The sequence below is a fragment of the Diadema antillarum genome, unplaced genomic scaffold (assembly GCF_040938485.1).
Source record: "Diadema antillarum isolate AM-2024a unplaced genomic scaffold, OU_Dant_1.0 seq00000233_RagTag, whole genome shotgun sequence".
NCBI lineage: Eukaryota > Metazoa > Echinodermata > Echinoidea > Diadematoida > Diadematidae > Diadema > Diadema antillarum.
The window spans coordinates 894,855-908,454 of record NW_027271282.1 but is presented as its reverse complement, the minus strand read 5'-3'; the positions used below and the strand labels follow the sequence as shown (position 1 = coordinate 908,454).

The following is a 13,600-nucleotide window of genomic DNA, read 5'->3' as shown; positions in this document are numbered from 1 at the left end:
AGTTTCCTTGTGCTTGATCTGCAAATCTCTCTGAAGGAACCACCACAGCATTGTAGTGTATAGATACATGCACACACACATAGAAACAGAAACATACAAAAGTGAAACTGAAATTATTCCTAAAAGTAGATCTTCCTTTCTGGACACAAACCTTAATACTGTCCCGAAGGCTAAAATCCAGAAATAGCTCCAAGAAAACAATTATATAAGTGCAATGCTCAACACTGGCACTGGTCCGGCGTACCCAGACCAGTAAAAATCACAGAAAGGCCAGTAACTTTTCAGAAATTGCCTAATTTGCTGGTCCAGTGTGATGTACTCTAGGGATGATGTGGCCCGTTAATGGTCTGACAATGAATATCAATGACATTCACAAAGGCTATGAACTCAATTAAGAGTGTGATTCCCAGTGAAACTTTGCTACAGAGCTGGAGAAGGAAGGAATAATTATAAAGGAAACATTATTCCTGTCGGGTTCAGTGGATTTTGGACATTATCAATTGTTACAAAAATCAGTTTTTGTACAAGCAAATATTGAAGAGTCATGTCACATTATAACTAACTTATTTACCTCCAAGCTGCAGTTGCTAAGAATCACTTCTTTCACTTCTTCTTTTTGTGTTTTAAATGTTGTCCTTCCATAAGAAATGTTTGTGTTTCTATGTGAATGTGCATACTGTCTCTGAAGACCTCGTATCTACAAAATGTCAAATCTTCTGGAGAGCAAAAAAAAACATGACAGCCAAAGCCCTAGATATCAAATGGGATAGCCTTTCCTTTGGTATGCTGTGGTGGCTTCAGTTTTGGGTAAGACAGCTAGGATTCAGATAATACTTAATTTATCTGATTATCTGACCATTAATCCAAAAAAAAAAGTCATTTTGATCAGAATTTGAGATACAAGGTCTTGTCACCCCAGTGATGATATGGGTTTCTTCACTGTTGTAGCAGACAGGATGTTTGGCTGGAGTCCATACCTGCTTCCTTCTCTGCTGAAGTACAGATGAGGTCTCTGCAAAGACCATTCTCCATTTCAATCTCTAGGTCAAAGAAAATGGACTCCAGGTCTGGTGGAGGCTCTACATTGTCTGTTGAAAGTATTTGCAGAGCTGACATATTAAGCAAAACCAAGTCCACGTAACACTTACTAGATAAAGCAATAAGATTTGAAAACTTTAAATGCAAAATTCAGGTCAGTAAAAAAATGTAGCTAAGACTTTGGGCAATCTACACATTACTGCTGTGAAAGTGAACATATGGGTTTGACTTTCTCACTCTCATTTTTGTTTGAATCAACTATATCCCCAAACCATGCTGATACACCATGTCATGAATTATTCAAAATCATTCTGGTTAATCTGTATCTAATCATACTTTAACCCTCATCAGGCTGGGGGGGCGGAATCCCCCCCCTCGACGTTTCGCGCAATATCTTCGCAGCGCGATAAGCTCCCGCCGCGATGTTTCATGACTTTTTTCTTTCAAGTATCGCGCAACTTTTGAGACCAAAATTGTTACGCCTGCGCGTACCGTTTTGACGCGACGCCCGTTCGAAAAAAATTTGTAAACCCCAAAATTACTCCAAAACGTGATTTTGTGTACAAATCCAATGCAAATTGTGTTTTTTCAATTAATTCACATAAAAATTCATATCTTGACTTAGAATGGACGAAATTAATTTATTGTAGCATAATAAAGCTTCGAAAAATGTCTGTGACAAATTTTGGCCAAAAAACAAACAAAAACAAAAGGTCGAAAAACAGAGAAATACATAAGAAATAAAAAACAATCAAATACATGAGAAATTAATTTCGATACAGATTTTTTTTTATCCTATGTCTCAGGAGAATGATACAAGAAACATTTCAAAAAAGAAATTAGCTTAATTAGAGCATTAATAAGTGATTTAGAGCCCAAAACTGATTTTATGCATAAATTACAATAATTAATTACTATAAAATATAAGAAAAATTTTTCGGAGAAAGCAACCATACATTTTGATAGTATACGTTGCGGGCGTCGCGTGTGCTGATTTTGATCACGCGTTCCATAGGCGAGATCGGAATCCCCCCGATATAGCATAGCCAAAAAAGCCCAGCCTGATTAGGGTTAACCCATTAAAGACGGGTTAAATTGTACATGCCATTCATTCAAATACATAAAATGTACATTGTAATGACATAGACAAAAATGGCAATAAACAAAGAAGGAAATAACACAAGGCAAAGAAATGGAAGTCAAATAGTCTATGTTGGAGTTATGGCTAAGTAAAGCTGCCCCTCCCCTCCCTTCCTTACAGTCCCTACACCCTACCCCTAATCTTTAGGAGTCCCTGAGCAGCTTACCTTCAGCATTGATGATGACCTTCAGTTTGTCCTGAGCCTTTCTAAACAGTCTGACGTGGGATGCTACATCGTCCACCAGCTTCCTTGTGAAGTAGTCTAGCCAACCTACATCCTTGGACCTGGGGCAGTGTAGACACAAACACTTCTGGGTTTAGAACATGACCTTAAAGGGAATCAATTCAAATGCATGTTTGCTAGGACATGGCTAACTAGAATTTGGGACTGGTGATACTTCTGGTAGAACAGTCAGCGAATACGCAAAAAATGCCAGTCTGTCTAACACGTGGTATTCAATATAAAAGAGCTACACAGGATAAGAATTGCTGCATAGATCTGTGGACATTTGCAACAAAGTCCAAGTCTGGAAAGCAAAGACTACGGCAATAGTAGGGGTACAGTTGAGTCGTATCTCTACAAGTCATCTACTAAGTTTGAGTGATGAAAAACTTGGCATTTGAGCCGTCTTTCATCATGGGCATCCGACTGTTGTCAGGATGTATTTGCACATAACTTTAAGTCTGACACAGGACAGATGCGTCACAAACAAGATCAAACTGCCCTTGAAGGCAAGCACCTCCCTATTTATACAACCTGCTACACATGACATTTAGCGATAGCCAGACTATTTTTAATGACCATGTCCACAATGCCTTCAAGGGTAACTCAGCAAGGAGCATCGTCATGACCAAAGCTTTGAAAATCAAGCTTCTAAGTTCATAATCTTCACAGAGTCCAACATGCTACTTTAATACCCATATCTGTGTTGGTATCTGAGGCCTATGTGATATCTGGTAAGTTTTTATCATACCTGATACAGTAAGATCATTTACCTATTAATCCAAATAATCAACACTGCATGGAAAATTGTATCATTACCCTTTTAGAACCACATTCAGTTCCCCTTCTTTCCCTCATTTGATTTTCTGTATCAATGTCTGATTACATTTTGTTTACTGAAAATGTTCTGTCTCATCCAGGTGCATTTAGAGAGTAACAAATGTAGATATCACAAATAACAACCACATACATTGATTACCTGCCATTGAAAGAGCTAGAGTCAGTATATACTGAAATCACATGACATCATCACATGATCGGAACAGGAAGTCAACACAGCCAACACATGGCAAACAATATCGTGTGCATAAAATGGTACATTGCTAATTAACTTATTTGAACTCTTAAATAGCCTTGCAAGGCTAATGCTCAGAAACTCATTCGCCAACGTCAGCTCCATTCAGAATTGATAGCTGAGTGATTGTTTGATAAAAAGTATCGAGATTTCATCCAAGGAATCTGAAGGAGTGCCAGAGTAAGAATAAAATGTAAGGGAGTGAAGGGCATGGTAGATAGGCTTACACCCAGGTGTTCACCACTACATGATCAATGTGATGCATGGGTATTGAAACCATTGTCAGAAGATAGTAGCAGCTTTTGTTACTGTGCAGTGTGTGAACAGGACTACGGGGGAAGTTACTTTAGTAGGTACAGCTATGCTGCAAGAGCACCTTCTAAAGGCAGAATGTGCGTCCGGTGAGACTGTTGAAATGGTTTTACTTCGTCTTTATATATGAACTGGAATTACAACTTGCCAAACTTCCTTTTATAGTGAACATGCTTTCATATTGAATAGAAAGCGATACATAATGGAGAGAACACTGCGTCGTATTCAACAATACAATGATTCATGTGCCTCATGTATATATGTGTAGGCTACTGAGATATTTCAATAAGTTTCTCATACAGTGGGAAATCTAGTATGAGAAATGATTCAAATGCTATCTCAGTAGTTTGTCAAAACTGAATATAAATATACATTTAAATATGTACAGGCTAAAATTGGGAGTGAAAAAGAAAGAGAAAAAAAATGGTACGATGATGGCTATTGATCTAAATAATATTCATGTAAAGGGATACCTAAGTTTTTAAAATAGCTGACTTCTTCCCCATTAAGTCAACTGTGCTCCATACAAAGCCCTACAAGTGAAGAGAAAACAACAATAGTTCTTTTTCCTGGTATTGTAAAAATAGGTGCTGAGATTAAAAGAAAATAACAAAAGTTGATGGAGCACACTTTTGAATCTGTTATTCATGTCAGCTACATCACGTGTACTGTACAGCTAAACATTATTCCATGAATACGCTGCCATTTTTGCAATTAAGCTATCAAGATTACTGATTAAACCATCATTCCTAAATATCTGACATGCTAATCACTTTTGAATGATACCATCACACCTTTGCCATATTCAAAGCACCTGTTGACTCAGCTCTGTACAGGACAACTCAATGACACTATATTACAGGTCTCTAACACTGTACACTTCATCATCTAACACTTTCTCACAACTCACACACTGAATTCACAATAGGACACTACCATAGTTTGAACTCTGTGTGAACTTTGTATCCCAAAACACATTATTGAGTTTTCCTGCAGTGTGAAGCCAGAATCACACTGTCACTAGGTATTGTACTTTAAAAATCAGATAATGACTTTAATTTGGCCTGACCTTGTCTTAATGAATGGCTTGGGAATCATATATTTCCTACTTCTCATCTGTTGCCTGCTGTTTACAAAGGGGGAAAAAGAATAAACCTTCAACTTTGTAATACATAATCTACACTGTATGATAACATCTCTTTGCAGTATATTTGTATGGCTGTTATAATGGAACATCACTATTCACGATGAAAAACAATAAATTTAGGATATCATGTGTAGAACATGGGAAAAGTATAATAAAGTGGACTGCATTACATCATTCTTTTTTTTTAAATTAATTAATTTATTTATCTATCATTATTATTATTATAATTTTTTTTACTATGGACATATGATGACACAAGTACCATCACTTAAGATGATGTTTCTTTTGGCACTTTTTCAATGCTTTTGAGTTCAGCTGTCGAACCAAGCTGGTTAACTATTAGTATATTGATATCAATACAGCCACTATTGTAGATTTAATTTTTGTGAACTCAGTTCAGCAGAAAAAAAAGGTTCCCAAGCAATGAATAGAATAACATAATTCAATGAATATCCCATAGCAGTAAAATATAAAATTTCCTGTTTAACAATGGGATAAAAAAGCATGAATTGATTTTACAATGAAGTGTTACACATGGATATTTGCATGGAAAACTCAACTTTATATAATAATATACACTATACTCCATCATTTATTTCTTAGTCTGAATGATGCATCCTCTATATGATTGTTATGATGCCAAATACATGATCATAGTTCACATTATTGTGCCAGGAGAAAGACACGATAAATGCAATAAGGATATCATTAGTTATAAAATCCTGTCCTGAAATGATTTGTATACCATTATTTAAACATAGTTTGTCTAAAAACTTCAATACTATTCACAGGACCAAAACTTGGAGTATATTACCTGTAATGTTGAAACAAAGTAAATCTACATATGAACATTTTTAGATGAAATTTAAAATAATTTTAGTTAGATAAGTAATTAATACTGTATAAGCTATTATTTCCGCATACAGATATTTTCCCGAATGAGGAGGTCATGAACATTTTCGCAAGATGTTGTTTTCGAGAACAGACACCGCGGCTACTGTGAGTGCACAATTACCCTAGTGCATGGGGATATTTTTGTGTGTTGTTGAATTCCCGGTCCAACAGTGATTCGTGAAATTCATGAAAATATGTAACAGCTTATACAGTACACTAGTCTGTTTTATATAAGTAAATAAGTCTGCAATGTATAGATACACTTGTAATCATATGCTGAAGGTCTGAGAGGTAGTATTTCATATTTATGTAATTTCATGCTTGAAATCTGTTAAGTAGTATTTTGTAAATTTATGTAATTTTTTATGTTTACATAAATGCAGTTTTACAGGGGACTAACCTTGACAGGTCAAGGATCTTTGCTAGTCCCCCACATCCATTGCATTTAGTGAGTTGCATTCAATCGTTTGTTTGTCATTGCCCTTGTTTATAATTGTTGTTGTACTTTGTGATGTCATTTATTTTGTTAAGAGACCAGAATATGAAATAAATTTGAATTGAATTGAATAATGATGTTATCTCTACATTCCAGTTTCCACTCAAGTAAGATGCTCACTTGGTTGCCACGGTGATGATGACATTCTGGATGACTTGTTTGAGGTGATGCAGAAACTCCTCATCATTGCTAAGCTTGTGGTACCAGGGATGGACGTAATCACGCAGCAGCAGCACAACAACCTGTGAGGGAGAGAAGGAGCTACTGTATTCAGAGACTGAAGTGTGGATGGTGTACAATACAGAGTGTGCAGTAGATCCACACACAAAGGCTTCCCAGAATCCAGTACAGTCATGGCAAGCTGCAGTCTGCAACTAATGTAATTACACATAAACTAGAGCAGATGACACAGGCATAAATCACTGATGTCCAGGAAACCAATCACAGACTGGGAAATATATGGTTGTTTACCATAAAGACATATCATATTAAGTTGGTAATGAATACACTGACGTAGAAAAAAAACCCCAACAACAACAACACACAGACACATCAAAGAAAAAAACAACAACACACACTGCACATACACTTGCCTAAGACTGAAGAGAAGAGATCTTCTCATACATACAGTACATCAAGAGACTCTTAAGAGTAGAGTACACAGCGCACATCCACTTTGCATTCAGAGCGAGAGCTTTACAGACATCCTACACTCACACACAACATATCCTTGGCTTGTGCTTTTGTGCATACATATCAAGTCTCTTAACATAATTATGGTAACTGCATAAACTGATGAGAAGATGCACAGAGGATCAAGAGAGAGAGAGAGAAAAAAAGTTGCACCACACGGAGGATTCAGCTGCAAGTAAGTAAATCAGATAAATCCTGTGGCTGCAGCCTGCAATGTTTTCTTAATTCAAGCTTTTAAATTAATTTCTACTCAGGCAAGAGAAAGCAAGAGAGGGAGTGAAAGTGAAATACAAAGCCATTTATAGATCTTTAGTTAAACAGAAACAGAAACAGAAACATATACAAAGACAGAGGATAAATAATATGATACATGATACAAATCCTCCCTCAGTGAAGTAGAGACATGCATGAAACAGAGATAGCATGAGAAAAGATATCAACTAGATGACAGCTATGAATGCCAGAACTGAATACCATTCATTATGGAATCTTAACGAGAAAGGCAGAGAGACTAGGGAAGCATGGCATGAAATGCAAAACATGACTAACAAGAGATGACAGGCACGGGGCAGAAGGAGAATGAGGAAAACAGACATATCCACTGAATCTTAGCAATACACAGAAATGATAGCATTTCTACAGAACCCCCCAAAAAAAGAAAAAAAAAAAAGGCTGGAGAAGAGTAACAACACAAAAAAGAAAAAATTCTGTGTGTTGGAAAGAGGAACAAATCTATGTGAATTAATCATCCAAATAGTTTGCATGCGAGCCAAAAAGATTAAAAAGTCAGTCATATCCTACTACGATACCAAACTAAACAATGTAACAAATCTAGTCTGCATTTAACGAAGCAAGAAATGACTTGAGTTACACTCAACAGAAATTTCAATTCAAAGTTTGGAGATGCAGCCGCTGCTTACATACCAAACTGAAAGAACAAGTGTGCACTGGTAAACATGCCATTATTAACTACACAGAGCTGACAAGAAATATGCATGTAAAATCTGGAGTTTTGTAGACATAAATGATCAATACTAAATGAATCATCCTACAAGCACTCAGTGCACTGAGTACATGCCATTATACTACATTTGTATGCATGGTTCCTATTCCTCTCTTAACCTCAAATCAGTATTCATTCCATCCGATACATTACGGATTGGTATTCAGTTCACGCACTTTTCAGAGTCATGCCTGATGAGCCATTCAAAAGGAAATTTGGACTGCACTGCAAGTAGTGGAGAATATTAAAGGGACATATCTGTTATTTCCCGACGTACTTGGGTAGCAAAACATGTATGTAACTCTCCTGAATGTCATAATTCATACTGGATATTAAAAATTTACCAAACAATCAACTTTGGTTTTATGAGCAGTCATCTCTACTACAAAAAAAAAAAAAAAAAGAAGGAAAAATAAAATGTCACAAAAACAAAATAAATGCTTGCACACAAGAGGCTTGAGATCCAAATTTGATGAAATTGCAGTATATCATTTAAATAAAAATGGACAATCAGAGAGAAAGAATGAAAATTGGTTGGACTTGAAATGACAGCTGCTCTATGACAATCAAAACAATCAGCTACTATACTAGATCCTCACAAGCCATATATTGGAGACAAAAACAAAACCAAAAAATGTTCAGCAAAAATGCAGCCAATTCATACAGTATGGTATGTATTTTGAATGAGCAAATGGAATTCACTCGACAAGATGAACACTTGGTGTTCAAATTTTGGACTGTATGTAACATGTACTATGCACAATCCTTCCAGCTCTCTATTCAGGGTGTCAATCAAAACACACTCAAACACAAACAAGAGGATCCATGCATACAACAGGTGAAAGAAGTGACGTATGATTCATGAAGAATAAATCTTGAGTGATAAAGAAAACTGTCATCGGTTAGGGAAAGATCACAATCAAATTGGGCTTTTACCGAGCTCTCCTACCAACCTTCATAATTGGCTGTCTAGCCTTCATTTAATCCTGTCAACTGTTGAAGACTAATCCTACTTTGAATAGGGACTCTGGATACACATTGTCACCTATCTATGCTCCAGTAATCCCAAAGTTTCATCAAACAGGTAGTGAAGGTGTGAAGGAATCATTCTGCTTTAGAAAGTCTACAGTCGTGGACGAAAGCTAGCTAATCAAATCTGAAGGTTGGTTGAAGCTTAATTTTATTGCGATAAACCATGAGTGTTTGTTATTTAATAAACAATGCATTAACAGGCAATTTTGGCTGTCTTGCTACTGATGAAGGCACTGTTATTTTGTGCTGTGTTGCATCAGAACAGGTTGCTACAATTTACACTGAAATACGTCAACATAGCAGCAGTCACGAAACAAATTATGAAACTTGAATACTTTTATACATCAGATTGACCTAGCTACTGTCACATATTTTAAGTTATAACTTTTATAGTCTGTTCTGGAAATATCGCCCCTAAATTTCAGCTTGTACAGTAAGTTGTATTACTGTTGTTGAAAAAGAGACCCCTGAATCTCATCCTCTGCTCCTACTGTAGGCTTCTTCAAAGGACAGAAAAACTTTAAATCTGCATTATCAAATTTTCTGGGACAAACACTGAATTAGGGCTTTCTACAGCTCAGTCGGTAGAGTACTGGGCTAGCAATCCGGAGGTCTTGGATTTGAATCTCAATGGAATCCCATTTTCTTTGCTCAATTTCCACTAATTTATTATAACAATGACAAACATAATAGAGTAATATAACATCAATTTATCAAAAGGAAAGATATCTAGGACCACATCTTTCCAGAGGAAAATGCAATCACATAGGGTACCAAAGTGTGATGTCGTAACGGTAACCAGTCATCGCTATGGAATCAGGTTCTAAACAACTTAACCTGGCCTGAATAAGATCTGTGAACACTATTGCTGCTAATGCTTGCACCTGGTTCCAACCCATGCTATAACTAGGGTGTGACATCATCACTTTGGTACTCTATAATTGTAAATTTCAGAAGATGTCAAGAATGTCATTTTCGCTACCAATAATTACACAGTGCATTCAGAGCACTCTAGGAGTGCTCCTAACTTCCTTTAACTCTGTATTAGGCAATTGGGCCTTGGAGTGCTCTAAAGTTATGCCTTTCTTGATGCTAGGTTCAGGAGCACTCCTGAAGCGATCTAAACTCCAGGTATGAACAGACAACCTGGCCCTTGGGTGCTCTAAAGTTATGCCCCCTTCAATAGGCTAAGTGCTCCCGAAGCCCTCTAAACTGATCATTAAGGTTTAGAGTGCTCTGGAAGAAGTATGTGGTGCATCCTGTGCATACAGTTTGTATGTTACAAGTTCCTGCGCACCTGTCACCATGACAATCAAAGCCCATCTCAGCCACTTCAAGTGTGGTCTCAGTGAGCTGTGAATCTCCATATGAACAGACTCAGAGGGGCATAAGTCGAGGGACATAGACAAAGTCGAAGTGCTTCAGGAGCGCTTCTGGGCCCGACTGTGTATTCTTTATAAATGGGGTAAAAGAGCAGCAAGACTCATCCCAGCCCTGTGGATGCTTACCTCCTGCAGCTGGTCATCAATGATGCTTGCTCCTGTCAGTCTCTTGTCAATTTTGTATGTCCTTGGCTCTACCTGCATCCTCTCCACATCCTACACCGGCAAAGGAGAACATAGGATATCAATGGAGTATACACAGAACACAAGATACATGTACTAATGCACGGTACGGAGTATGCACGACGAAGTGGAGTTGACACTGAACACAATATTCTAAGTTTCACTGAACATAGGATACCAGTAGAGTATACTGTTAAACCAGAAACATTTGAAGCATTAAACTTTTGTAAATTGGAGCCAGAGGGTTTTTTTTTTTTTTTTTTTTTTTTTTGGCATGAAACTTTCATGAATAGCCACTGGCATTCATTGCATTGCATCTAAAGACAAATACTTTTGCTTGCATTTAACTTAAATTGTGAATCTTGGCTCCTTGCAAACAAAAGTTTCATGCACACAGAATTTTCTAGTTTTACAGTTGACACAGAACACAGGATACCAATACAGTGTACAGAGTATGCACAACAAAGTGGAGTTAACACTGAACACAGGATATCTGAAGCTATACTGTACATAGGAAAACAGTGGAGTTTATACCAATAATCAACACATTTATCATTGCACAATGATATGTCAATCAACACATGTAAACACTCTGTTTCACTCTTCAGTATGTGTTTGTTCACTGCAACATCTTAAATGTAGCAGGTATATAACACCACAAAGCACATCAATACAACTGTTTACTTTGCTGAAAACACACAACAACAAAAGGCTTGATTATCAATATCATCATACATTGGTTGTTACCATGTGGCTACAACCTGCATTCATCATGAAAATCCAGAACTCTTTGGCAAAATACAATTTGCAGAGCCCTATAAAATTTACCCAAGAACATTTGGGATTACAAAGTGTATGACAAAGATCAAAGCAGACTGAATATTATCATTTTTTTCTTTTATACACAAATCTACAAATCACAGTTTTGTTGAAGACACACACTACTCTAAAAAGAACAGATTATGTACGAGTTGTATCACTTAATAAATAGAAATACCTGTTCTCTAATATAATACTTAAAGCCCTCTGATGGATCTTGCAAGTTATTTGAATATTCTGTTTTTGTCAAATTCTTCACATGACACACAAGGAGATGAGAATTCGATGTAATTCTTTCAAATGCGAAAGCACAGAATCAAGGTTTACCAATGTCATGGTGTATTTGAAATCTGTAATTGCAACTCCTTTCAATATCACTCTCAAACTTTGTAATAAACACCTTGTACAGTATTGGGATTTAAAAAAAAAACTCAGATTAATGCTGCCATAATATTATGATCAGCCCACATTATTTACAATAAATTAACTGAGCTAACATGACATCGAAGTGTTAGGAGAGTTCTACAATTGTAAGACATATCTTGGAAACAAATATTAGCTAGATGATAACACATGTTTACCCTGTACACCTACAAAGTACCAGAGTACCTGACACAGCTATGTTGCAGACTTTGTTTTTTTTCTTGATAAGACCACTCCCCCAAACTTCCTTATTAATCTGATACAGGAGGACATTACATTGTATCCACACACACACACACACACACACACACACAACAACATGCATGCATATTATACAAATGATGCACAGGATAGAGTGTGTTAGTGAAGGTGCGGCGTGCTCGAGAGTATTGACAATGGTGCGACATGCACGAGGCGCAGCCGAGTGCATGTTTGCAACCGTTGTCAATACTCGAGAGTGAGCCGCACCTTCACTAACACCACGAAATAATCCTGTGCATCATTTGTTTTATAAAATGGGTCGAAAACTAACAGCATTATTCACGTACCTTTGTGGGTCAATACCAGTCAGCTACATGTAGCACTCGCTCAAAAGTCAAGATGTCCGAAGATGTTCGTCCCAAACATTTACGCACGTCGCACTCGGAAATCCCGCACATAAGTACTGTACGTACGTATAAGAGTATACGTACGCCACGTGTTATGCACAAGAAAGGCCGCCGGCTGTTGTGGCAGCCCGAACTAGAAGTTGTTTACAGGATTGACAGCGCGTATAGTAGCGCGTGACGCACTTGTAACAACTGATTGAGTGCGCACTGCTAGTGTAAACATTGTGACGTACGTCAGGCCCCGGCCGTGCATTTACTAAGAAATTAATGCACGCACATGTGACTCATTTCAGCGCTTCCAATTGGCTACATTCTTGAACCCATTTTATAAATATGCACAAACGCACATAATGTACACTCCCTTTCTTTCTCACCTTTACTTACACACACTATGAACATGGAAATCTATTCAGAGACTTTTCTTTCTTGATCACAGGCCAGAACAAGCTGACCAAAAGTCTTTTTTATAATTTATGAATACACAAATAATTTTTGACAAATTATTCAAAGGACAACCACACTACATTGTAGCAAAAACAAACAACAAACAAACAAACAAATAAACAAACAAATAAACAACCCTCTAAAAGTCTAAAGTCTACTTCTCTGCAGTTGTCTTTTTGTGCAGACAATACCTTTGAAAAGTTTTATGTAGACCTATTTAAAGCAGTAACAGTCAGCTGATTGGTCACACGCAGAACCATGCCCAGTTCTGACGTTGCGTGACATATATATGTAGTCCACTACAAAATCGAGACTTACATTGTTTTGCCGCAACAAAGCCTGGTTAGGTTCATGGGGTAAAACAATGTTTGCATTGATTCATTGAAATTATTCCGAAATTAATGGTTCTAGTTAAATCAATAATTTGCATTATGAAATATTATTACATGTAAAACAAAAACACAAAAAAAGCTCTACTTTTGCAAAACTTAAACCCGAGTATACTGGAAAAGAGGTTGCATGAATACATTAATTGTCTTGCCATCTCATGGCTGTACACGGAACCACAGTAATGAAGACACTATTGTTGAATATTATCACTGGCAGCTAATCTGTCCAACATCCATATGAACACTAACCACTGAGTTCTATAGATACATATTGTATCATTGTGTGGGCAACAGTAAC

General features: G+C 37.0%; 1 protein-coding gene across 1 annotated transcript in view; it reads right to left on the bottom strand.

Moving 5' to 3' along the window:
- Nucleotides 1-13,600, bottom strand: part of LOC139729300 (sorting nexin-13-like) — a 40,001-nt gene that overhangs the window by 22,583 nt on the left and 3,818 nt on the right. The window contains exons 3-6 of the mRNA XM_071640228.1: nucleotides 10,563-10,652; nucleotides 6,447-6,568; nucleotides 2,346-2,464; nucleotides 978-1,088 (exon numbers count right to left, since the gene is read on the bottom strand). Coding sequence (XP_071496329.1) covers nucleotides 978-1,088; nucleotides 2,346-2,464; nucleotides 6,447-6,568; nucleotides 10,563-10,640 — 430 coding nt within the window. The 5' untranslated portion in view covers nucleotides 10,641-10,652. The remainder of the gene's footprint in view (nucleotides 1-977; nucleotides 1,089-2,345; nucleotides 2,465-6,446; nucleotides 6,569-10,562; nucleotides 10,653-13,600) is intronic.